We start from the raw sequence: 26,434 nt of genomic DNA, 5'->3' as shown, positions 1-26,434 counted from the left end.
CAAGTGTTATTCCTCTCTCCACAAGGAGCAAGCGCTCTTGCACAAGAAGGCAGTGTGGATGGGCAACACGGGTTTCTTGCGCAAGAAACCCAAATGGCTAAAATGGCCATCGGAGCTTTCTTGCGCGAGAGCGCGTCCACACTGCCACATAGCAGTGTAGATGCGCTCTTCCACAAGACCTACAAACAGCCAGGGGGCTGTGTCTACACTGGGCCACTTATTCCGGAAAAGCAGCCGCTTTTCCGGAATAAGCTGCGAGCTGTCTACACTGGCCGCTTGCTTTTCTGGAAAAGCAACGACGTTCTACTGTACAAAATCAGCCACTATTCCAGAAAAACTATTCTGCTCCCGCTTGGGCATAAGTCCTTATTCCGGAACACTGTTCCAGAAAAGGGCCAGTGTAGACAGCCCAGTAATCTTTTCCGGAAAAAAGCCCCGATCGCAAAAATGACGCTCGGGGCTCTTTTCCGGAAAAGCAGCCTGCCAATGTAGACGCTCCTTTTCCGGAAAAACTGAAAACAGAATAGTATTCCATTTTAAGCATTTCCGGACAAAGGTGCCAGTGTAGACATAGCCCATATGTTTCAAAATAGGAGCTTGTCACCCTTAAAGAGGCAACATTCAATTCTGCTTTTATCCTCCACCCAGAGTAACGTTTTCTTGAAGAGGACAAAATTGCAAGAATGCAATCTGAAGAGTGGTTATAGGTCCAGTTTGGAATTCCACTTAATGGCTAATGTGGAGCAAGGGTTTCCTTTGGTTTGGAACAGAGCTGCAACTTAAGGAGTGAATTATGGGACAAGTAATTTTAGATCAGCATCAGAATCCTCTAAAATATAACTATGTTGCAAAACTTGGGTAAAAGGCATTCCATTACTCTTGAATACTGCCCCTTAAATGCCTAATTTGCTTTTACCAAAAAGGGGGAGATGTAAATGAAGGGATTGATTTTGACTTTTGAATGCCCCCATTTCAAATTTGTATATATAAAAATATACTATTAGTATACTGTTTATACAGTTCAACATCCACTGATATGTAGCATATTAATATTTATACTATATATATATATATAAGGGTAAAGAGTAGATATAGTATACTTATATTTATACTATATATGTAGTTCAGCATCCACTGAGGTTTTCTTTACATTGTTTTGGAGGAGGGAGAAAATTTTATGTTTGAACGAACCTCCTGAAAATTCCACAGAAGAGAGAAGCAGGGGCTTGCCCCTAGAATCAGCGCATCAGGCAGAGCTACAGCCAAGCAGGCACCCTCATTCAGACTTAATTATGCAAGTCAAAAGCTAGAAACTTCCGTTTGATTTATATGTCACTCTTATGTTACTCATGTTACAAAAATCAGCAAACTCAAGTATCCATTATAGACAGGCCCAAATTTTGAAAATTTCCACCAACACAAATGTGTCCTTCAACCTTACAGGCAATTTTCCTCCACTTTAATTAAAATCTGTAGTGTCCCAACATTTACATTTTGCTGTTTGAGGTCTCTCTTATAAATAGCGTGTGAAATATCAGTAGGGGCGCTTGCTCTCACTCCCACTAACTTCCATACAGTAGAACCTCAGAGTTTTATGAGCTTCATAGGAACAGAGATTGTTCATAACAGTGAACAAAACGTTATGGGTGGTCTTTCAAAAGTTTACGTAATACAGCTGTGAACCTTTACTATGCAGAAGAAAAATGCTGCTTTTAATAATTTAATTCAAATGTAACAAGCACAGAAAGTCTTCTTACTTTGTCACTTAAAAAAAACCTTTTGCTTTGAAGTCGTAGTAATTTAACAGTACTGTACGGTTTACTTTTTTGGTCTCTGGTATTCATAACTGAGGTTACTGTGCAAGCAGCATCAAGTTCTAGAATCTGCTGATAAAGCACACTTATTTTATCTGCACACAAGTCATCAGTTTACAAGCAAAGATAGTCAAGTAGCTGAGGTGACAGACAAGAAAGAAGAATTTCAGAGCCAAGATTGATAGCAATTTGCATTAGTTCCTCAAGACCTTGGATACTCACATGTGTGCATACATACTGTTCATAGCTGGTAGTCTGGAAAGGCTCAGCATTAGTGAGCAGTAAGTTACAGTGTCTTGTGTGATAAGACATTATGACCTTTAACTCAACAGTTCCACTGAGGTTACTTAGACATGGTGCCTTCTGGAGCTGGTGCTCTTAGTACTCAGACGTGAACAGATTGTAACTCTGTACATCCAGTGAGAACCGGATGCTACAATCTCCTCAGCACAAATAAATCAGATCTAAAAAGTAGGGCTGTCAAGCAATTACAAAATGTAATCATGATTAGTCATGCGATTAAAAAATGTAATTGCAATTACTCACGTGCAACACCCCTTTGAAATGTTATGGCAGTGTTTCAAAGAGGCAGCGCTGCATGGAGCCCAGGATCAGCTGGAGCTCCCAGCTGACCCCAAGCGATATGCAGCACTGCTCCTTGGAAGTGCCGGAGTAGCACTTCAAAGAGGCAGTGCAAGCGGAGCCAGGGATCAGCTGGAGTCCCCAGCTGATCCCCTGCCTCAGGGTGCAAAGCCTCTTTGAAGTTCTGCTCTGAAGCAGGGGGATCAGCTGAGGACTGCATTAGGAGCTGGGATCATCTCCAGCTGATCCCCAGATCAGCTGTTGCAAAGCCCTTTTGAAATACCACAAGCCTTTTGGAACAGGGAACTGGGGATCAGCTAGGCACACACAGCTGATCCGCTCCACTTGCAATGCCCCTTTGAAGTGCCAGAGCCAAGATTGATAGCAATTTGCATTAATGCCTGTGCTTAATGCATTAATCCTGTCCTGCATTAATTGTAGGCATTAACACAGGTTAATTGACAGCCCTAATAAAAAGGACAGGGTTTCAAAGGACATGTTGATGAGTTTGCAAGTAATAGGCAATTTGCTATTTCTATAGTGTTTGCTCCACTACATTTGATTGATTTGGGGTTGAAAATAACTGAAATCAGATTCTCCTCCCTAAGAACTCTCTGATGGGGAAACTAGAACACTGGGGACCCTAATGTCTAGTACAGATTTCTAAGTGGAGGCTAAAGTCATACACCTGGACCAGCTGCAGCATACAAGCCTGTGGTAGCTCTCTTTAGAGACTCCTCATTGAAGAGCACTTAATTCACTGAAGAGCATTAGGCCTCTTTTTAATCCACCCTCCACTGCTGCAACATCCCTCCTCCTCCTTCCTTCAGGTTTAATGGTTGGATGTGGTACATGTCACACTATGCACCTCAGGTGATCGGTATGTCAATAGCCACTTGGAGGACAACTGCTTCAAAGTGCAGATGTGTCTATGTGCTGCATGGGCACCTCAGGAATTTTAGGCAGTCTAAAATTCATGCTGCAATTGAGGTCTTGTCTTCAGTGCCCAGGATCACAGGTAAAGTAGCTGGTCCTGGTAGCAGGGGCTAGTTTTCCCTCAGTGGAGCCAAAATTAATGGAGAATGTAATTGGTGCTCCTACCCCCTCTAATTTCTGATATGCATTGAGATTCTAGGGTTTCTTCAGAATAGTGCTGCATGTGAAGGCAGCATTTAACCACAACCCAAACTCACTACATGGAGAAGGAACTGATGCAAGACGACACAGGTTATCAAAAATATCTCTTCAGAGGAAGTCAGGCTGGATCTTATGTCTATTAAATCCTTGGAACACTATTACAAAACTCCTTATACAGAAAGACACTGCAACAGAACACTTAGCTGATACAGCTAAAGATTATTTACTAATTAAGACTCAGGGTAAGCAAAAGGACTTTGAAAATATTCAAACACGGAAGACATGTTTTGGACTAAAATATGTACCTGATTTGATATTTGTGCAAGTGTTCTAATCATTAGTGCTAATCTGTGGTCAAAGTATGAGATGACTAAGAGAGGATCAGAAATCAGGAAGGCTAAGATAAAAATCAAGCATGTCACTTATTGGAATCTATCTTGTATTTTAACTTTTGATAAACAACACTAAAAGAAACTAAATTTCAGGTTTGCTACGCCTTTAGTATGTGATATGGCTCTTTTTCCAATGTTTAGGTAGAAACAGCAGTGGAAGCTAGTATCTCAGAATGGGCATACACAGATCAAAGATTTTTGCTCAGAGCTATGAAGCCTTAAGAGCACACACTTATTCTGAACAGAGTAGACAGCACCTACCAGAAGAGGTGCAACAAGCTACAGCTATTCCATAATTTTACTTTGGACTTAACTCTTTCCCTACTTGGCTACGTCTAGACCACAAAGAAAAGTCGGAAAAGGATACGCAATTGCAAAGCGCTGGTCTAATTTTTTTACCGCTTTTCTTTCAAATGAGGCTTTTCAGAAACTTGGCGTGTCTACAAGGTGCCAAATTTCAGTAAAACCTGCTCTTTTGAGCCATCCCTTTTCCTCCTCTATAAACCTTGTTTTACAGAGATGTGAAAGAATGTGTCCGCTTTTCCAAAATTTTTTTGGAAAAGCAGACCCGTTCCTTGGATGAAGCATTGCTTTTCCAGGGTAAAGCACTGCAGTCTAGACGTAGCCTCTCATCAACATCAAGCAGCACTGGTAGGCTCTAAAGGAAGCAGCATTCATTCCTCTGCCAAAAGAAATCAGAAAACTTTAACGAAAGGGAAATATTAGAGAACTCCACTTCAGCTTTGTGTTTTGTTGCATAAAGGCAGTGATTTGATAAACTAGGTTTTTTGAGAAATATTTTTCTGTAATGTAAAAAAAAAAAAAATCCACACTATCTGTGTTTCTAGTGCAGATCATCATTGAACAGAAGACAATGTAAGTGTTACATTGTAAACTGTTTGAGTCAGCAATTAAAAAAAAACTACTATGTACTTAAAGTACTAACCACCTCAGGCCAAAATTTTCAAGAACTTAGTGGCCCATATTTTGGTACCACCTAGAAAATTGTGACCTCCAAAGTTGGCAGTTTCTCAATGGTTTAAAATAGGGAGGAAGCATGTAAAGCAGCATATGACTTCATTTTTGCAAGTTTTATTAATGCTGGTTTTTGGAAAGTTGGGCACAATTTAAAAGTTCTGATTTTCAATGCTATTGCAACTCATCGCTGGGGTCTCTCAAAGACAAGTGAAAACCTTTTACACCTGAAATCTAGAAATAAGAGTAGAGAGAAGACTTGAAACTAACTCCCCACTGACAACCATAAGCTCTAAGAAAATAATTTTTAAAAAGCAATAACCATCATTGATATATAGGATGTAGTTGAATATTAAGCTTAATTGTTCAAATTTAAGTGATGTTTCTGGTGGTTGGTTAAAGAATATTCTTGTCTTTCCCCTCTTCACTCCCACTGCAGTACAAGTTCTTTCCAAATTGGGACTAGAAGGATGGAAAGTTTTATTATGAAGACAGACAGAATAGGAGCATTACTAAATCAAAGCAATAGGTGTTCACAAACTCTCACACTTTCTATCATTAGGCTAAAGACAAACCTCACTAAGAATGATGATGCAAAAGTTACGGTCACAGCCATATGTTTAATACACTAGCAAAATATTTATTTGTATAATGATAAAACAGAAATGAAGGATTTCTTTTTTGGTGTGCACCAGTAATTGTAGTAAAAGAATAAGGGGATTAATGGGCTCTTCATACATTTCAATGACAAAAAACACAAAGGTTAACATCAATTTCAATTATTCTCCATTTACAAGCATAAACCTTACCATAACCCCTCAAAACACATATATAAAGAATTATAGTTTTAAAATCTATAAAAAGTAAAAAATATACAGTCAGAAGATCTAACTTATTCAATCTTTAATATAAAACTGTAAACATTTATTTACACAAAGGAAATGTGTATAACAAAAGTCTGAGCACCCTTTTCAATTGAGTTGTGGCTTTTGGAAGGCAGCGAATGTTGCACAGTGACAATTCTGACCCCTTCCCAAACACCCAAAACCGCAGTTTATAAATAAAGCCATGGGCGGCTGTGGCTAGGTAAAGGCGAACTACATCTTATTGCTCTGAAGCTGCGTCAAAATGGAAACCGAAGTGCATATATAAACTACATGTAAAAGTTGAAGGAGAATGTGCAGCCCATCTTCATCCATACATTTATGTATATCTAGAGCCCATTTTCAGTGTCCGCTGAACTGTTTTTACCGCAATATTATGTTTTAACAGTTTCACCACTTTATGCAGTCAGGGACAAACAACATTATCTGTGTTTAAACGTACAATAGCAGTCAAGACTAAGTTCAAACAGTTCTAAACACGTTTAACACTGTTTGCACACGACCAAAAGATGTTAGAAACCAGCCTGCCTACAACTTTGTTTGAGAAGTGTTTAAACAGTACTGGGGCTATCGTAGACAAGACCCTACAGTCAAAGCTGGACACAAGTATGAACAAAACCTTCAGGACAAGCAGGGCAATATCCATCAACTTCCACAACAATGGTGGGAACAGTACCTCTGCATTTTCTTCTCTGTGACAGTCTAGAAGTATAGAGACAGAATTTCTTTTTTTGGTAGCAAGTATACTAATCAGATCCTGTCCCTCAGATTATGGAATAATGATAGATTATATTTTGTTTAAGAGCTGACTTCCGTGTGTGAAATCCACTGAAAAATGTGGACCATTTCCTCACATAAAATAAACAGGGAAGAAATAAGATTTTAATTCTGCAACCCTGCTATTTCTCAGTGTTTAAGTAGGAAGAAAAGTGACATTACAGAATGCCACTGTTAAGAATGAGGTCCCAAGTACCCCCAATAGGAAAGGAAGGCACACCGGTGCAAAGTTAATACTTTAAAAAAGGTACAATGAATGCCCCTTTACCCTGTCCCCCTCCCCCCCCCCAAAAAATTAATAGGTTCAGTAGACTAGTAAATTTTTTCTTGGCCCAATTTTTTGTTTAATGCAACATTAAAAGTCGATCTTACTAAGCTTCACCCCTGCCCCCCACAACAATAGTTGATACCAGAGAAGTTAGGATTAGTAATTTTAAACCTCAGCTATTTTCCCTAGACAATCTTAAAAACACTGTCACTAATACCAGTCACTGGCACTTCTCATTCAACTATCAACTCCCTATCTTACATTGTTTTTAAGAAACCTACAAAGGGATTACGTTTGCTGCAGTGGCATTTCAACCTCTCTAGTCAATGAACTCCACTGGTCAACAACTTTCATCAACAGCCTCCATATCATGCAAACTCTGTTTAACAGGACATAATTAACTCGTATTAGGTAAATGTGTACAACAAAACTAGGTTGCTGTGTATTTGGACAAGGTTAAATTAAAATTAGTGTTAAAAGCAAGTTTTTTTTTTAAAAAAGTGCAAGTTGTCTGATAAAGGAGCTGCAGAGACAGCACAATATTTTCCTTCCTAGAATTCACTTTTATCCTTCACTCCCCCCTCCCACCCATTCCCCAAAAGCTTAAAATCCCTCACACTTCTGCAGTGCAGAAAGCCTCCTGAAGATACCAGTCTGTGTTGAAGGAAATCCTTTTAATCACAATGCAAGGAAATTATAAGGAGCTTTACAAAAATGGGGGGAAAAGTTGGTTTGTTTTTTTTTTAAAATGGAGCTTGAAGGAAAAGTAGTATTTGTGCAGCTAAAAAACAAACTTTCACCTTTATTTCCTTTTTTAAATTAAAAGTTAAGGCAAGGTGGTTTGTTGGAGGGGAATATTTGGTAGCAAGTAAGGACTGTAGAACATTGACTGGTCTCATTGCTTTTCGTACCCTTTGTGAGACTGACCCTAACACATCCGGCCGGGTGAACAGTCTCCCCGGGCTATGCTGAAGGGAACTAGTTTCTGCTTCAAGTGAGATATGAGAAGGCAATCGTCTGTTCACAGAAGATTAACACTCCCTGTTTGTGAAAGAGAGATTTTCAAACTGAAGCAACCTTGAAACAAGTTTAGCATTTTTCCTGGCTTCTTGTGCTATTACTTGCAGATATTTACATTTTAGTAAGGATTTTCCACTTCTCAGCCTCATGCTTCTTTTATGCGCTGGATCCTAAAGTGACAAAATCTTGTGCTTATGGCATCATTGTACTTAGTTTTGGAGAAGACTGATCTAAAAAAAGTCCACATTACAAATACACTGCAGTAACAAATAATAAAACACAATGAGCTGTGATAGGGGCAACACCCTCCTTTAAACACAGCAAACTTTGGAAATGAATTATGATGAAACATGTGCAAAGTGAATTGCTTTATGTTTAACTCAGATATATTTGAAAAGTTCTCCCATTAGAAACACAGCAAGGTAAAAGCCAAGAAGTCTGTGTACCTCCAACACAGAGTGCAAACTGGAGTATGGAAATCCACAATCCATTAAGGAAGTCACCATCCTAAGCCAGCTGGCCAGGTTTTAACACTTTCTTTTCTTTAATTTCAGCATTTGGAAAAGTTTGCTGTAAATATTACTGTGAAATACTACTTGCTTGATAGTGCAGGCACACATTTCACTGGTGCGGAAAAGGACAGATCCTCTCCTCCCACAAAAGTCAAGTAAAACATTTGGTAGGACAGTACTGTAGTTAGTAGCATATCAAGTTGGGAAAAATTATCAACTCAAGTATTAAGTGCAGGAGACCAAGCCCCAAACACAAAATACTTGCCATTTTATTTTCTTTCTGCACCATTGCTGTGGGGTTTTATTTACTTTTAAATAATTAAAAACGTAAAGTTTCAAAACACAGCAAGAGATTTCTGAAGGGCTGATTGGGATGCACACAATTTGCCTGACCTGTTCAAATGTGCAATCTTCTTCAGATGCCACAAAAATTAGCATGGTCATTGCAGACCTGCTTGGTGCACCATTCTGAGTCAGAGCCTGTTGGGAAGTAGCCCCATTCCATTTCCCAACCATTTACCTCTATTGCCTGCAAGTCTCTTCAATGCCACAGGTTTTTGGTCCAAGTGTAGTTTATATTTCATGAAATTAAAAAACGATGTAGAAACCCCCAAGCCCCATTTTAATGAGTTCCTAACAACTCATCCAAGTCATTCATCCATTCCTCTGAAGTCCTGTTTTTCAGCAAAGAGTCTATCAGGTCTGTGTCACCAGTCAAGCTCTGCAGTCCATTATTGCCTGATTGGCCGCTGTAGGCAAAAGGCAGCTCCTGACTGGTTGTCCTCACTGAGTAACCTTGAGTACAGTGCAGAGTGGCTCTACTGGGCAGCTGCTGATTTGCATTCTGGCCAAAAGCGGTCATATCTGGAACGGCCTGGCTCATGCTAGGCAAGACTTGTTGGGAGGATACCTGCTGTTGGGTAGGCGGGTTTGTCCTCTGCTGCGCACCTAAAGATGACAACATCTGCCCAGAGACAGCAGAGTTCATGGAGGCCATTGATCTGCTGGTGCTTAGGTTTACCTGAGGTATCCCTTGAGCAAACTGTTGACTGGCCATCTTTAGGTGAGTTTGCTGCATGTGGAAAGTGGAGCTGGCAGTAAATGACCCTAAGCCACCGTTTCCTTGTGTCTGATTATTCATATTAGGCATACCTTGGTGTTGCCAAGATGGATTTTGGGCCCCAATACCTGCTGGCACTCTTGCCATCTGTGACTTGCCCATGGCTGGATTCAGTGCCCCTTTATTGTGCTGCTGAGAAATGGCTGGGTTTCCCAGGGTGCTCTGCCCATAGCCAGCAGGAACAGGAGTGCCCTGACCCAAGCTGGGCTGCCTTTGCATCTGTAGTTGTCCGTTGGCACTTTGATTTGCATGGTGTGAAATCATCTGTGTCATACCAGATGTCATGTTGTACAGCCCCCCTCGCTGAATGTTTTGCATACTAGTGTACTGAGTCACACCCCGATCCTGCTGACTGGAGCCTGATTGCAAAGAAGGAACAGAGCTGTGTCCAGGTCCCATCTGAATCATGTTCTGGGTCTGAGAAAACATCCGCGGACTGCTGGAGTTGGACTGTCCCAAGTTACTTACACCAGTCATGGATGGAGATGACCCTGTAAAACACAGCAATATTTTCTATATTAACTGTTTATTTCAGTTTATCCAGAGTAAATGTTTAGATGCAATTTCATATATATATATTTTTATTTATATATATATATATATATATAAATAAAAGGTGCATTTAAGTAGATATAATTGTATCTCAAACTCAAACACACACACACACACACACACACACACACACACACACACACAGCGCATATAAATGGGAAAGTTCTATACAACAACTTCCTTGTAGTATGTGTCAGTAAAGAAGCCTCCAACTGTCGCCCCAGTCAGTGCTTGCTACTGATCTAATATGCACAAGTATGATTGTAACAATGTCAGCAATTTGAATGGCACTTCTTTTGGAGGAGAAGGCAGAACCCAAGATTACAAGGGACAGATTTTTAAAGGTGTTTAGGCACCTAAAAATGTAAACAGATGCCAAGTAGGATTTTCAAAACCACCTAGGAATCTAACTCTTATTTAAGTCAACTGGAGGCATCTAAGTGCTGTTCATAATCCCACTAGGAACCTTTACATATCTGACGCAAAGTGCCTATTGCATGGCTAATGAAATAAAAATCTATGTCCTTCACATCAGAGTTCATGTCCATGAAAGCGCTCTGAACAGAGAGGGGGGAGTCAACACGTTGAAATATAGCAGTCAGGTTGAGAATGCAGGCAGGCTCTCCAACTCGCTCATCTTGAGTGGATACAAATAGTCTAACCCCGCAATAGAGTTTCTGCCAAATCTCTTAGCTAAAACAGATGTATTATTAGTATTTGCAGCTGAGTACCTTTTGGATTTTCCTATGAAGTGTTCACTATGCATCAACATGCAAGACTGAATCAAACATGATGAATAAGCAATATGCTCAGTAAACCACCAACATGGCAGCTCCTTTTTAACTCTACATAAAAGCATGTATGCAGAAATCTAGTTCTCGCTTCCTCAAAGTCCAAAATATAAAGAGAGACAAGAAGAAAGTGTACAGAAAAAAAATCCTAGAAATAGCTCCAATACATTTTCTGCAATGAATATAAATGAATCCCCAAAAGAGCTCTCCACCTCTTTCAACTTTATTAAACTGAAGCAGCCATTCATACCAGAAAAGCTGGAGGTGAATATTTTGTATTCAGGCAAGATAAGTACAAAAATTGGATAGTTTCAATGTTAGGGCTTTCAAAGCATTGAATAAGTTCTCAGTGAAATATACCATAAATTAAAAAAAAAAAAAAAAAAAGCAGAGAAAGTCCATTTTTTGCCATGCTAATAAAGAAGTGTCAATATGCCTGGATGAAAGTAATAAAATAACTAGTTATATTAACTATAGGATAGACCCAATGGTGCTTTAACAATCCTGTAACTCTTGCAAATTGTTACATGCTCAGTAATTCTAATGCAGTATTTACCACTGCATTTCTGGTGGCGAGACTGTTTATACTGAAAGCAGTTTTTTGCCCCAGTGCAGGGGAAGCCTCTTTCTAGTATAAAATGATAGATGATTACTGGCCTCCAGTGTTTCCATATCAGCTATGCTATTCCAACTGACTGATGATTACATCCTCTTGCTACCAGCATTATAGTCAGTTCCACCCCTCTCCCTCTTCATGCCATCTCTTTACCCAAGCATTATAGCGTTTTTCCTAGGGGTGTATTATAGAGTTGGACATTGAATATAAAAATGTTCCACTTCAATTAATGTGTGGGGGATAGTTTTGTTAAATAGCAGCTGAAGTTAGAGTACGTATCAAAACAATTTAAAGAGGTGTAACAAAAGAACAAAAAAAAATGTTAACAAGGGACTTTGAAGACACCCTATTTTTATTCCCAAGGAGCCATCTCTTTTCACCGTTGTAAATACAACTTCCACATTTGTTTACCTGTGAACTGTCCAACCTGCTGCTGGTATGGGTTCTGTGCCTGATCCTGGTACTGAGGGGGTGGTCGGGTCAGGTGCCGCTGCAGCTGCTGCTCTTGTTGGTGCCGCTTTTCCTACAAAAGTGGAAAAAAGAAACAACACTTAATTTCAAGTGTGAATTCATACAGAATAGCTACTTGCCTTTTGTAACTGTTGTTCTTAGAGATGTTACTCACATCTATTCCAGTGTGTGCATACTGCATGCACAACCATCACAAGACTTTTCCCTAAAAGGTATCCACTGGGTCCGCTGTGGCACGCCCTGTGGTGACACCTTGCGGCATCGCATATATACCTCTGCTAACCAACTCCCATTTCATTTCTTTTTGCCGGAACAGTCTTAGAGGGGAGGTCGTTGGGTCTCAAATGGACATGAGCAGCACATCTTGAAGAACAATAGTTACCCAAGGGTAAGTAACCATTCTTTCTTCTTCAAGTTACTGCTCATGTGCATTCCAGCAGTTCATACAGAGGAGGGGCTGGACCTCAACTCATTGCTGAGTGCAGTACAGCCCCACTAAACTAGGGATGGGAATGACTAGTTGACTGTCCGATAAGAAAATGCTTATTGGATAATCGACAGGCTAGTCAACCACTCCCTTCTGCCCTGCCCCCCCCCTTGCTGCCTCTATCGGGGGGGGGGGGGGGGACGGAAGGGAGGGAGAGAAGAAGGGAGTGCTTCAAAGTGGCAGTGATGCATGGAGCCTGGGATCAGACATAGGGCTTCACACGGCACTGTCACTTTGGAACACTGTGTGCAGCCTAGGGTCAGCCTGGGGTGTCCCCAAGATGCACACGGCATTTTAAAGCAGCAGCACTGTGTGGAGCCCAGGATCAGCTGGGGATTCCCCCGCTAACCCCAGGCTCCCTGTGCCGCTGCCGCTTTGAAACAGGGGAGTCCCCGGTTGCTTTGAAATGCCATGGGAAACAGGTGGAAAGCATCTGACAAGACAATCAGCCCTGAAACGAGCAGAACCGTGGGCACTTGCTATATAGGCTGGTCATGAACTGGTCCACCTGAGGATGACCCTACTCTCGGAAGATGGGGAGAGCTACGTCTGCCCAGAAACTACTTGTGGGATTGAAAGGACTAACTGAGGCGATCTGCAAGGTTGTTTTGAGTGCCCAAAAGGTACAAGACTTGCAGGTGAATGTTGTGAGAAATGTAAATGTCCCACAGGTCGATGGCCTCCTGGCACAAGGAGAGACACAAGCAGCACCCTGTCAACTGATATAAAACATCGCTGTGATATTGCCGGTCATCATGACGACACACTTGCCCTGTAGGTAAGGCAGGAACACCTGGCAAGTGAGATGGACCACCCTGAGTTCCTGGGTGTTGATATGCAACATCATTTCCATGCAAGACCACAGGCCTCGTGTTTGCAAACGGTTCAGGTGTGCCCCCCACACCGTGTCCAAGGCATCTACACCAGGGTGATATCGGGCTGCAGCCCTGCGAACAGAATCCCTACATACACACTATGTGGGGCTGCACCCAACAGTCAAGAGATTGCAGGGTTGCTGGTGGCATGGTGACCATGCAGTCAAGGGAGTCTAGAAGGGCTGAACACCACCCACTGCCTGTCACACTTGGAGTAGGTGGAGGTACAGGTGGACATGGCGTAGGATATAGGTACAGAATACCATGTGCCTAAGGAGCCTCATGCAGTTGGACACCATAATCGTCGAGCACTGTTGCAGCAAAGAGATGAGGCCCGCCATGGCCTGGAACAGAGACTCGGGCAGGGAAACTGTCACCCAGGTAGAATCAAGAAGGGACCCAATGAACTTGGATCTTTGCATAAAAATGAGGGTGGATTTTGGCAGTTGAGGATCAGACCCAAGTGGGAGAATGCAGCCTTAACCACTTTCATGGTGCCTAAGCATCTGCTCCTGTCCTTGATTAGCCAGTCATAGGAAGACTCGCACTTAGTTCCTGCACGAGAACATGACCTCCATCTCCATGCACTTGGTAAATACCCCAGGCACTATGGCCAGGCTGAAGAGCAGCACCACGAACTAGTAATGCCGGTTCGCCAGTGAGAGTGCACGCACGCACACACACACACACGTGCACGCACACAGAGGAAAAGGTAGTGGGCTGGGATAATGGAGATTTATTGGGGGCAGTGTACGAGTCTCCCTCATCTAGCAAGGGGATGATAGAGGCCAGGGCATCTTGCTGAACTTGAGCCTTGGTGTGACCATGTTCAGGTTTCTGAGATCCAGTATGGGGCACAGACCCCCCCCCCTTTTGGCCTTCAGGATAAGGAACTTCTGGAAGTAAAATCTCTTTGCCCCTGAACTCCTGCAGGACCTCTTCTATCCCCACCAAAGCGAGGAGCACTCTCACTTCCTGGACAAGGGGTCGTTCAAGGGTTACTGGTTATCTGTGTACATGGGTACACATACACATCCTTAATTTAGATATGCATTGCAGCAACTTCTGTTGCATGGTTCTGCCATCCTAGCTTTCAGTTAGTGCATTTTTTCTGAGTTCATCAGAATTCTGTTAAGCACTGATCAGAATCTGCTCTCCTTTCCCTTCCTCTTTTAAATAAAAACTGTTGCACTTGACCCCTGCAAAGAGAAAATATTTATCCGGGTTGGCTGTATAGCACTATTAAAGCCTGGCTCCAAAGCTGAGACAGTTGGAGTGAGGCAAAGGAGAAGTCTACAGAAAAGGGAAAAAAGGAGTAAGCATTTCAAAGAAAGGCCTCTAAGGCAATATAGCAAGAGTATATGGATGAGGCCTATAATCAGGTACATATGCTTATTTAAGGGTTACAGACTTCCCGTGAAAGAGAAAAAACCTTCAGCCTCTGTGCCAATGTGGGAATAGTGCTAAAGGAAACAATACTAAGGCCATGGAAATGGTACACCAATGCAGCTGGATCGCCGTAAGCTCTAAGCTAATTGGAGAGAGTGCTCCCATCAGCTATCTACTCTAGCCTCATGAGCAGCAACAGCTACGTTGGCAGGAGATGCTCTCTTATCAATATAGTGCTGCCCACACAAGCGATGTAAAAAATGCTTTAAAAAGTAACTGCTAAAAATCTTAGCGGTTACATCTGCTGCAGACTCTGCTGCATAAGGCTTATACTGCAGAGCCCACAGCATGGTGCAGCAGCTAGCTCCTGGAGCAGAGCTGAGAGCTGGCTTGCATCTGCAGATGAGTAACTGCAACCAGAACTGATAAGCTGATGCTTATCGGTTACACGCTTACATCCCTGGCACTTGTTGGTATAACTTAGGTTGCTTGGTTTGGGGGGGCAATTTATTCACACTCCTGAGCAACATACATTATGAAAATAAACTATAGCACATACATAGCCTCAGAAACCTACATCAAGTGGAGAAAAACTATTGAGGTCAGGCAGGGCTGAAGACTGTCTAGATGACATAACCAAGTTTATGCACTAGGACAGGGGTAGCCAACCCATTTAACAAAGAGAGCCAAAACAGCGGCAGAAAAAATGCAAAGAGCTGCACTAAACTTGTCAAGAAAAAAAAAAAGCCCCCCAGAACAGAATTGTCAAGCAAAACCAAAAAAATGAAAACCTTTAAAAAAAGAAAAAAGAGGCTGCCCCTTTAAGACGGCCACCATTTTATTCACCATTTTTTAACCCCCGCAGCTCCGACCAGGTAAGCCGGAGGCGGAGGGGTGTTGGCAGGGACTATTGAGGGGATGCAGGAGCAGCTTCGTGAGCCACACTTTTGGGGGGGGTGACAAGAGCCGCATGTGGCTCGGGAGCCACAGGTTGGCTATGGCTTCACTAGGAGGATAGATATTACTGAAGCAAAAGGCTACTGAATTGTGTGATAAGCTGGGGTACCAATTTGTGTGCAACTTAGATATCATAACCAATCAGAATTCATACTACTAAACCTCAATATGTAGATCAGCCACGGACTGACCAACACCCTACGCCACATAACACATTGGCTGTTTGGAAGATGCTACAGAAGAAACAAAAGAGGTCATTATCTTTAAATGACTCTGCTCTGCCAGGATAATGGATACGCTAAGTAGGTTGCCTGAACTAAAAGAATCCAGAGTGAAGGGGAGGGAGAAAGGACCGGAAATGAAGGAGAGTTTCCAGAACCTGCTGGCTGTGGAACCAGCCAAAGCAAGCTGACTGCACAGGTCACAGAGACATGCCATGATTTGGAAGAAAAGCCATGCACACTGGAGAAGGGCAGCTTAGCAGTGGGAACCTGGAACCCTGAGAGCATGGACCCAAATCCTAAAGAACATTCAAGAACAGTAAAAAAATCAAGATAGGAAACAGTAAGTATTTATTTTAGCTCAATCTGTTTCTCTCTTGTGCTGTCTAAAGTTAGAGTCATTTGTTTAGAAATCCATTGCACAATCTCTGACTGCTTGAACTATTCTGTGTCCCTGAAGGGACAAACTAATCCAGAATGCCCACAAAAGAGGAGTTCTGGGAAAGGGTGTAACTAAGTTTGTATGTTATGTTTGCTTTCTTTTTTTGGGGGGTGAGGATAGGAGTGGGTATCCAGCAGCAGTCCTCAAGTCCCATTTTGAGGAGGAGTGCAGTCCATGCCCAGCAAGTGTGCCAGAGAGGCTAGAAATCCATCAAGTGACAAAGGGGCCCAGCGTGAGGATCCAAACACAGCAGCCTGGTGAGTGTCTCAATGAAGTCTGTCCAGAGGGTTAAAAACCCATCCCCCTCCATTCCAAATGAAACTGAGGCAGTGATGTCAGTAAGGTAGGCCAAACTAATATGGTACACAACCAAATTTTACCTCTGCAGGTCATCTTTGATGGCAAGAAATAAAAAAAGTTCACTCAGTAAATAGCTGACACTATTAGGCAACTGCTTTGTAGATTTCTTTTGTAAACTAGATAATTTAAAAATCTTGATTTACTTGGGTGAAACTAGAAAGAAATTTAACCAAGTTAGCAAGCCTCATCTTACTACAAAGCCAACACAGAAAATTAACATTTTTGGACTTCAAATGCTTATGCCTTTTTCAGCATGGGAAGGAAGTTAAATGTCAGATGTTGCTATATGTAGAGGAACATCATGAATTTGAGAAATCAATATATGAAGGTATTGGAGAACTGTTAAGCTTTTGATCCTGAACAAACTCCCCCATCCAAAATCCCAAGACTGTACATGATCTTCTGGACTTTTTATTGTTAAAATAACTTGCTCCTTTTATAGGAAGCCTCTCACTGTTATCTCAAGAAAGCGAACCCTTTTAATTCTTACATGATATCCAACATCCCTAGTAATTGAATAGTTGTGAAACGGCATGAATTTCTTAGCAGTTACACAGCTATTCGATAGACCCCCAGGGACAGGGCCGGCAGCCAGTGCGCTCCCGGCCTCACTCCTGGGGAATCCCCTGCTACCCTGCACAGCCTCTGGTACAGAGGCAGCAGTGCAGGGTGGCAGGTGGGAGCTGGTCCACGAGGGAAGCCAGTGTAAAAACCAGCTCCATACGCAGACTGGCTGCCTGCTGTCCCACACTGCTACTTCTGATATACAGGCAGGAGCCCATCTGCAGGGGGCCCAAGCTCCCCACAGACAGAGGTTGCTTCACAGCAGCCTCCTCCCCACCCACTGTGGGTAGGCAGCACTGCAGAGCTGGTGTTAAGGGGAGCAGGTCTGCAGAGCCAGCACATATGGGGAGCCTGCTTAAAAGCTGCGAGGAGTCCTGTGGCACCTTATAGACTAACCGAAGTGTTGGAGCATAAGCTTTCGTGGGCAAAGACCCACTTCGTCAGATGCATGCTGATGAAGTAGGTCTTTGCCCACGAAAGCTTATGCTACAACACTTCGGTTAGTCTATAAGGTGCCACAGGACTCCTCGTCGCTTTTGCAGATTCAGACTAACACGGCTACCTCTCTGATGCCTAAAAGCTGCTCCTCACACGTATTGGCTCCAGCCTGCCTCCTCACCCTCCACACTGCTGCCACTGTAACAGAGGCAGTAGTGCAGGGGTGGGGAGGGCAGGCGGATCTGGTGGTAGTGAGGAGCCTGCTAACAGCCAGCTCTTCATGGGCACTGGCTCCCGCTCCCAACTTGATGCCTCTGATAGGCAGTGGAAGGGAGTGGATATGTGTAATCGACAAGATTAATCAATAAAACCAGGCTTATTGGTTAATTGTGTAGTTGACTACACATTGACATCCCTAATACTTACTGTCTGCTACTATTATTTATCCTCATCTCCCTCACCCTTTACTACTGCCATTGTTAAACTTGGGGATGTCAATTACGGATTAAATGAATAATCATGTAACCACACAAATCATCATCAGTCACACAACTATTCAGTTGTCCCCAGGAGCAGGGCCTGCAGGCAGTGCACTCCTGGTTCCACTCCTGGGGAGCTCCTCCCCCTGTGAATAGGGGTTTGCTGCCTCTATATCAGAGGCAGCAGCACAGGGTGCCACACAGGAGCTGGACCGCGAGGGGAGCAGTCCAGACAGGGGCTGCTTTGTGGCAGCCTCCCCTCCTGTGCTGCTGCCTCTGATACAGGCAGCAGTGGAGGTGCGAGGAGGCAGCACCGCAGAGATGGTGCTGGGGGGGGTTCAGCTTTTGATACAGAGGCAGCAAGTGGGCGGGGGGGGAGAATGCCTAGGCGTACTGGGTAGTCGACTACTCGCTTACATCCCTATCTAGAACATCAGCTACTTAACTTTCTCCTTGTTTAAAAAAAAAAAAAAAAAAAAAAAAAAAAAATTACGCTTCTAGGGTTTTTTTAAACCATTAACCTAGCAAGATTTCAAATACTACAGGAGATTCTGCTTAATAGCAACCTAGATATTGACAGTTTTGAAGGGAACCAATCCTGTCCCATTGACTTTAATGTTAATAGAATTTAGATATCGTCAACAGCTTGCTACTAAACAACATATCTTGGAAGAAAGCCTCCCTTCTCCCCCTCCCCGCCACAGGCTGGCTTGCAGGGGTACAGGAAACCAGGAAAGGAAGTGCTGGGACATGCTTTCCCCAGCTGCTCAACTCAGCCCACTGCTCCTTTTTCTGGCTGCTGCCCTATAAACCTGCACACAAACAGGGACTGCACAGCAGGAAAGGAGGGCTGCACCCCAGATCCTGGAGCTGAGCGGTATCTCCTCTTGCACTCTCCAGATTATGCCCTCTGCCAGAGGACTGGAAACAGGGAAGAGGTGATAGGACATGCCACGCCCTGACCCCTGGAGAGTGCAGTGTAGTCTTACTAGCCCCCAGTGCTCAAACAAAGTCTAAGCTTCCAGTATGCAGCTGCCTCCTCTGCTGCTGACCTGCCCCCAGCAGGTTATCAGGGTTGCAGCCAGTAAAGGAACAGCCAAGCACTTCCTTCCATCGCTGAAGCTACGCAATACTGTCTTCCGCTTATTAGCAACTGCCAGATAATGGTAACTCTTTGCTTGCAACCAAAGGTTGCTAATAAATCAAATCTATTGTACTTAACAATGCTAATGTTAAAAAGTGCATTCTCTTCCTGACCCCACCATTTTTGTATGAATAACCTTAACTATATGTACAAAGTTAGGGGGTCTAATTTAGCTGTTACTATCCCCAAAGAGAGATCTTTGAGTCATTGTTAATAGTTCTCTGCAAACATCCACTCTCTCTGCAGTAGCAGTTAAAAAAACTAACAATGTTCGGAACCATTAGGAAAAGGATAGATAAGACAGTTGCATTATGGTATTTTCTATCTAGATCCATGGTGTGTACACACCTTGAATACTGCATGCAGTTCTGGTTGCCTCATCTCAAAAAAAGGATTAGAATTGGAAAAGGTACAGAGAAGGCAAAAAAATTATAGGTATGGAACAGTTTCCATATAAAGACACATTTAAAAAAGCTGGGACTTCTGAGCTCAGAAAAGAACTATTAATGTGTGTGTGTGTGGTGGGGGGGGGGGGAATAATAAAGAGACCTATAAAAAGACTGCTATGGAGAAAGTGAAGCATTTTTACCCCTTCACATAACACCAGAACTGTGGTCATCCAAAATTAATAAGCAGCAAGTTTAAAACAGAAGGGAGTACTACATCATACAATGCACAGTCTACTTGTGGACCTCATGGCTAGGAGATGCTGTGAATAGTAAAAATGTGTTAAAAAAGAATTAAGATACGTTCATAAAGGATAACTTAATCAATGGCTATTAGCAGGGCTCACCGCAGTGAAGATCGCCCAAACCCAGCTCTTCCAGGTTACAATCTACTCGCCACGGCTGAGTAGATTGTATTATTTGTCGAGCCCTGGCTATTAGCCAAGATGTTCAGAAATGCAATTTCATGCTCTGGGTGTCCTAAGCCTTTAGCTGCCAGAAGTTAATAGTGGATAACTCAATTTTCCTGTTGTGTTCATTACCTCTGATACTGACCACTGTCAGAAGACAGAGTACAAGGCTAGGCAGACCATTGGTCTGACCCAGTGGCTGTTCTTACCTGTTCAGCAAGGAGTTGTTGCTGCCTCTGTCCTATTAGGAACTGCTGCTTCTGTTGCTCCATCAGCAGATGCTTTTGTTGCTGCTTCTGCTGGTCCAGTAACATCTGGTGTTGCTTCATTACCACTGCTTGCTGCTGATTGCTGAGATAGGCTGTGTTGTTATGGTTACCTGCCAGGGAAACACTGGAAGGCTGAGTACTGACTCCAGGGCCTGGGACAGAAACAGGAACACGAGGAACACTGGGAGAAGGGTTTTGATCCTGCAGAATATAAACATTAGTTATAGGAATGGCTTGGGCTCTACTGATTCTACACATGCTATATGAACATATTGAGGTCAGCAAGATAATCACTCATGACAAATAATTACATACCTAGAGCATGGCAAAATACTCTTATTACTTTATCTCCGGCAGGACAGGAGTCATAAAAATATCCCTAAGAAAATAGGCACTTGGCAAGCCAAATCTGTGTATGTTTTTACAGTTCATTAATAAAACTTACCGTAAAAAATGAGTGTAAAAACAAATAAATCTAGCAAAATAATTTTAATCAATCTAGAAGGCATCAGATTAACCCATGACAATGCCAAATTAACTGCCTGGGAAGCAAGGAGAAATGTTTATGAAAGGCCATACATGAATAAAGTGATTAGAGGAAGATCAGGAGCTACAAAACATTCATGAAGGGAAGCTGCAGTGTTAATCTTATTTACAACACTTCCCCACACTTCACAACCTATATGCTTCTATACAAGTAGAAGCACATGCCAGTTATTAATAAAAAAATTAAGGGGAAAAAAATTCACCAATCCCCACCCGGTCAACATGCTAGAGTTCCTGTAGTGAACTATTTATTAACCTTTACTCAATTAATCTTTGCTATACGTCCATTTTTTTAAATGTATCTGGGACATATAACGGGAATGCCCTGTATTGTGAACCAAAAGTAATTGATATGGAACTGCCAATAATGGCTGGTCTACAAAGCTAGAAAATATAGCTAGTTAATTTATTTTATTAATATCTTTTATTATTTCAATGCACATGAGCATATGGATCAGCCCCCAAGTCAGCAAACATGAAAAAAATATCTGTTTGGGTGTTAATGTTCCCCTCCCCCCCCCTTTTTTTTAATCAGTGCAGTGTTAAAGGTGACTTACAAAGGGGAAAAACTGGAATGATGCTTTTTATAAAGCACAAAGCAGCTCTGATTTACAAAAAAAAGTCAGCTTGGTCTTTATCTTAGAAGCACCAATTTATGTCTTTACTATTTTTTGATTGAAATCATTTTGAAGGACCACATTACTAGAGAAAGAGCTCTGACCGCCTCTAGTTAGTTTTTAACAAAGAACTTTTATCTCAACTGTTCAACAAGCATGTCTTCTAGGCATTAAATACTAGAGTTCTAAATATTCTGACAAGTCACTCTCAGCTGCACAGATTTGAACTTGTGACATCATTTGTGTTTTTGTATTAGGGATGTTAAGAACTAGTTGACTAGTCAATTATCTGATAAGCAAATGTCAGTTGACAAGTCGATCCCCCCCCCCCCCCCCCCCCCCCGCTACCTCTGATAGAGGCAGCAATGGGAGGAGGCAGCAATGGGAGGGAGGGGAAGAAGGGGTACTTAAAAGCAGCAGAGCTGCACAGCTGAGCGATACTGCCACTCTGGAACCCGTATCCGTGGCTCAGCTGTGCTGGCGCTGCCCCTTTAAAACGCCAAAGCGCCATGGAGCCGGGGTCAGCTGGGGACTCCCTAGCTAACCCCAGGTTCCAAGTGGCACTTCCCCAGAACCCAGGGTCAGCTGGGGACTCCCCAGCTAATCATGGATTCCGCTGAAATGCTGCATGGAACCTGGGATCAGCTGTGGAGTCCCCAGCTGCCCCCGGGCTTCATGGCACTGCCCCTTTGAATGTCGCTTCAGTGTTTAAAAGGGGCAGCTGCACAGCTGATCCCGGGCTCGGCTGTGCAGCATGGCCTCTTTGAAACACCACCTCAGCATTTCAAAGGGGCAACGCTGTGGAGCTCGGGGTCAGCGGAGGACTCCCCAACTTATCCCGGGCTCCGTGCAGCACTTCAGCAGAATGTGGGATCAGCTGGGGAGTTGGCTGCCCCACGAGCATGGCTGCTAGCTACTGCTGCTGCCCCCCCCATCAGGGGGTTCAGAGGAGAGTACTGCAGTGGCAGCCCATTTAAGCAGTTAACTTATTAACTGGGATTTTATATAATGTGTATCCTATTTGTTCTGCAATCTTCCAGGAATAACAGGATAGATAAGACATGGATTTTTAATGTAAAACAAGCATAATAAGCCTTTGGGGGGGAATATACTATTCCTTTATATTCCTACCTGAGGTTCTACCCCCTTCTGCCTGAGGCCCACAACCACTGCCAAAATACATGAAGTGCCCTTCCCTTTGCAAAAATTATTGCCTACCTCTGCTCTACAACAACACAGTCCCTGTCTCCCCTCACCCCACTCCAGACATCTGCATGCCCTTTTCCTCCCCAGAGTCCAGCCATAGAGCAACACCCAGCCGGGACACTCGCACCCCTTGCCCGCCAGAACCCAGGAATCTGGGGGAAGAAAGACACCTGTTGCTATGTCCCAGGCTTGTATAGAGTTTCCTGCATGGCACCCTCTTTCATGCAGGAAACTGCAGCTGCCAAGAATCCTTCAGTACCTTCCCCCCCAACCCCCGGGGAACATCGTCTACTGTATTTGCAAAATGGGTTCTGCTGGCTTTAGCAGCCCGTAGCAGTGGCCAGCAACTCTGCAGCTTATTTCTGCAAGAGAAAAAGGAAATGCTGCACAGAACATTAATTCTGTGCATTGCACAGTGGCCCAGAATTCTCCCAGGAGCAATACTGCCTTAGGCAAACAAATGTTACCACAGTTAATATCCGTGGTGGGAGTTAAGAGAAGAAAACATACATCTCAGATTTTGGAGAGGCTTGTAAGACAACCAAACTTGGAATTTCACTTAAACACAGTCCAGGCTGCTTCAGCTAGAAAAGACTGAGGGGAGTCCTGCAATCCAAACCCCTTTCTCTAACCCAACCCCAAAGCCTGCATCTCCAACCAGAGCCCTCACCTTCTCCCATACTCCAAACTTTTCAGATCCACCCCTCGCTACACATCACTTCCGTATTTGTGCACGTAAAATACATTCCACACATGGATGTATACAATTAGAGGGGAATATTGTACCTAGCCCTATGCACCCAGCATTCCAAGATGTGTTAGCTTACAATGATAAGAGCCCCAAACATTTACCTGACTGTGTGGTACTAGAGGTCTGTAGGCAATATTTCCAGGCTTCTGCTTCATCACAAACATCCCATTTTGTTCTTCACTCATATGAGGCAGTGATTGTTGTTGGCGTTGCTGCAGATATGCCAATATAGGTGTCTTGCTCTGGCCAGGTACTGTAACTCCTTGCTCACACTCCGCTTTATAATGTGAAAGAGGTTTTGTGTTGCCATAGTCCAGCATGGAGCCTTGGCTATTTACAGGATTCTGGTTCAGGCTGTTTGGCTGATGACTCAACATATTCACATGGTAATTGCCTCCAGTCCTGGGAGAATTCTTATTTGCCATACCAGGAATGATGAGTTTCTGGTTACTGAAGTCCTGTGGGTAAACTGAAGGACTGGTGGGATTCTCCATTGTGTAGGGGACACCCAGTGGACTATGAGAAGGTCCAGACTGCTGCCAGCTGGACATCTGATTGGCTTGGTGGACTTGTGAAGCCTGCTGCTGGTTCTGCAACATCTGTTCTCTTTTCTGCTTAGCAGCTATCTGTTGAAGTTGGTGAGCAGAGGACATTTCTTTGGCATTTCCTGTGCCCTGTCCAGATAACAATACATTGGGTAGAGGCCTCTGCACATTTTGAGATGGGTTTGATGCCTGCATCATGGACTGATTAGGATTTTCAGTCAATGGCTGACTGGAAGGCTGGAACATAGTTTGAGAACCACCAACTGCTGAAGAAGCAGCACTAACAGGTATAGAGGAGGCCCCAATGAATGCTGAACCTGAAGAAGTGGATCTGACTTGTGGAGACCCTATCTGTTCCTGCTCAAAGGCTGCTGGGGAATATTCAGTCTTTATGTTAATGTCCTGGGGCAATGGAGTTTGTGCAGCTGAATTTGAAGAATCTGCATCCTTCTTCTCCTCAAAGTCTTCATTAAATAGATCCTTCATGTCTTCATCAGGCACTGATCTATTAAGTTCATCAATGAGCTCCTTCCATTCCTGCTCATTAAGATTAAGATCAGGCATCAAGTTGTTCTGAGATATAGAACCGCCTGCTCCAGCAATCATACAAGGAAGATCATCTACTGGCTCTTGCTTGAGCTCTTTGTTCAAACTCAAAGGAAATGAATCATCAGCATCACTACGTCCATTCATGTGAAGGTTAGAATCTGGAGGACACTTTTTGTTGATGCTATCCAATCCTATTGAACGCTTTCCATTGACCTGTAGGGTATCTCCACCAGAAGATTTCTTGTCAAGTTGATGTAGTGGCGATAAAGGAGGCATGCCATTGGATGAGCCACTTACCCCAGCAAGATCCTCATGACGTAATTTCTTGGACACAGAAAACATATCCCCATACCCATTCTGTTGATCTCCATTCTGAGGGGAAGCAGCACTATCAAGTTTTCTTTTCACGGTCTCATGGAGCTGCTAAAAAAGAAAAAGGTCATTTTAAGTTTAGTTTTATGTGTTTCACCATTTATCTCCTACCATCCTCAAACATCGGAAGGCTAAAGTTTCCACTATAATGGCACACTTCATAGTGAGCTAATGTTTCTGAACCAATTAATTGTATGCACAACTTCAAGATATGCTTAAGAAAACAACTCTTGAATGCAAGAGCAGCCTACAAAAATGGAACGTAGTGCTTTCCTTTGTTATGAACAAACTCTTTTGCCATAAGTCTTCTGCTTAAGATACAGCAGGTCTAGACTAGGTCTTCAAAAGCATCTTAAATCATAGTTTCCTGCTTTGAATAACAGATGCAGAAAGAAGCTGAAGAATTTAAAACCTACAGAAAATGAGAAAATGTTGTGTATAGAAATTTAACCTTCCCCCCTTCACTATAAGCCATATATGTAGTGGCCTCTTGTTTATATGCTAAACAGCTCATCATTGTAAATTTTTTGTATATAAATCACATTGCTTTGTTTAGTGCAAACACTGACCCCGCCCCCTCTATAAACACCTTTATGATTCACACTTCTAAAAGTGATTCAAAGCACACTGATCAGTGTTCTTATATCACACCGGGATGAATTTGAGTGACATTTTCTTCCCAGATTATTTAATTGATGTATCAATGGCGGAAGTGTGTACGCTAAGCAAACAGCTCACTGCTAAGCATATAAAATTAGCTTGCCTCAGACTGTACATACAAATTTTCTTATTTCATAGTGCCATCTAGGAGCAAGTAGAGGGAACAGCATCAGATTCTAGTCAGCCTTGTTATTACAGAAGTTTGGGATCTCCGTTCATTTTATCTTCTCTGGCAGCACTCCCAATCTATAAACTTGCTATCAATTAAAGATGTTAAATTTCAACTAATCAGCTAATTGAGTAGCCCCACTGTCACAGCTGTGCTGCTGCCTTTTAAATGTAGCAAGAGCCTTACAGGAGTGCTCAGACCTGGTGGGAGCGGGGACTGCTTGAGTCTCCACTCGCACTGTTTCTCCCACTGCTCTTCTGCTTCTGACTATTACTAGACTTACTGGGTAGTCGACTAGTTGCTTACATCCGTACTACCAGTGATGCTAAACAAGGCTTGAAGAGTATTCTGCAAAAACCAAAGATAAACAGGAACATTTCCCAGCAAATGTGCAGAAACAAAGCTTCATTTTAAAAAAGATGTGTCACGTACACTGGGATATTATATGCAAAGTCTTAGCATAAACACATCACAATAGAAGAGCACTGTGTGTTGAGAGCATGGAGATTTATGCTATCACTCCCTCATCTGGGATGCCGAAGACCCCTACACATAGCCTTCAGTAGGGATGGCTGCAGAATCCTCACAAGTAGTATGTGTCTTGTGTCAGCCAGCGCCACCACGATA

General features: G+C 43.0%; 1 protein-coding gene across 3 annotated transcripts in view; it reads right to left on the bottom strand.

The window, feature by feature from the left end:
* Positions 1-5,515: 5,515 nt before the first annotated feature.
* MAML1 (mastermind like transcriptional coactivator 1) overlaps positions 5,516-26,434 on the bottom strand; it is a 39,513-nt gene continuing 18,594 nt past the window's right edge. For 2 of the 3 annotated variants that reach the window (XM_014581147.2, XM_075900512.1), the window contains exons 2-5: positions 23,614-25,029; positions 20,333-20,593; positions 11,852-11,963; positions 5,516-9,972 (exon numbers count right to left, since the gene is read on the bottom strand). In XM_014581147.2, the coding sequence (XP_014436633.2) occupies positions 8,984-9,972; positions 11,852-11,963; positions 20,333-20,593; positions 23,614-25,029 (2,778 nt within the window). In that variant the 3' untranslated portion in view covers positions 5,516-8,983. The remainder of the gene's footprint in view (positions 9,973-11,851; positions 11,964-20,332; positions 20,594-23,613; positions 25,030-26,434) is intronic. The other variant, XM_014581148.2, reaches the window with a different exon arrangement.

This window comes from Pelodiscus sinensis, chromosome 17 (genome assembly GCF_049634645.1).
Source record: "Pelodiscus sinensis isolate JC-2024 chromosome 17, ASM4963464v1, whole genome shotgun sequence".
NCBI classification, from domain to species: Eukaryota; Metazoa; Chordata; order Testudines; family Trionychidae; genus Pelodiscus; species Pelodiscus sinensis.
Note: the sequence above shows the minus strand (reverse complement) of the source record. Positions and strands in the feature narration are given on the sequence as shown.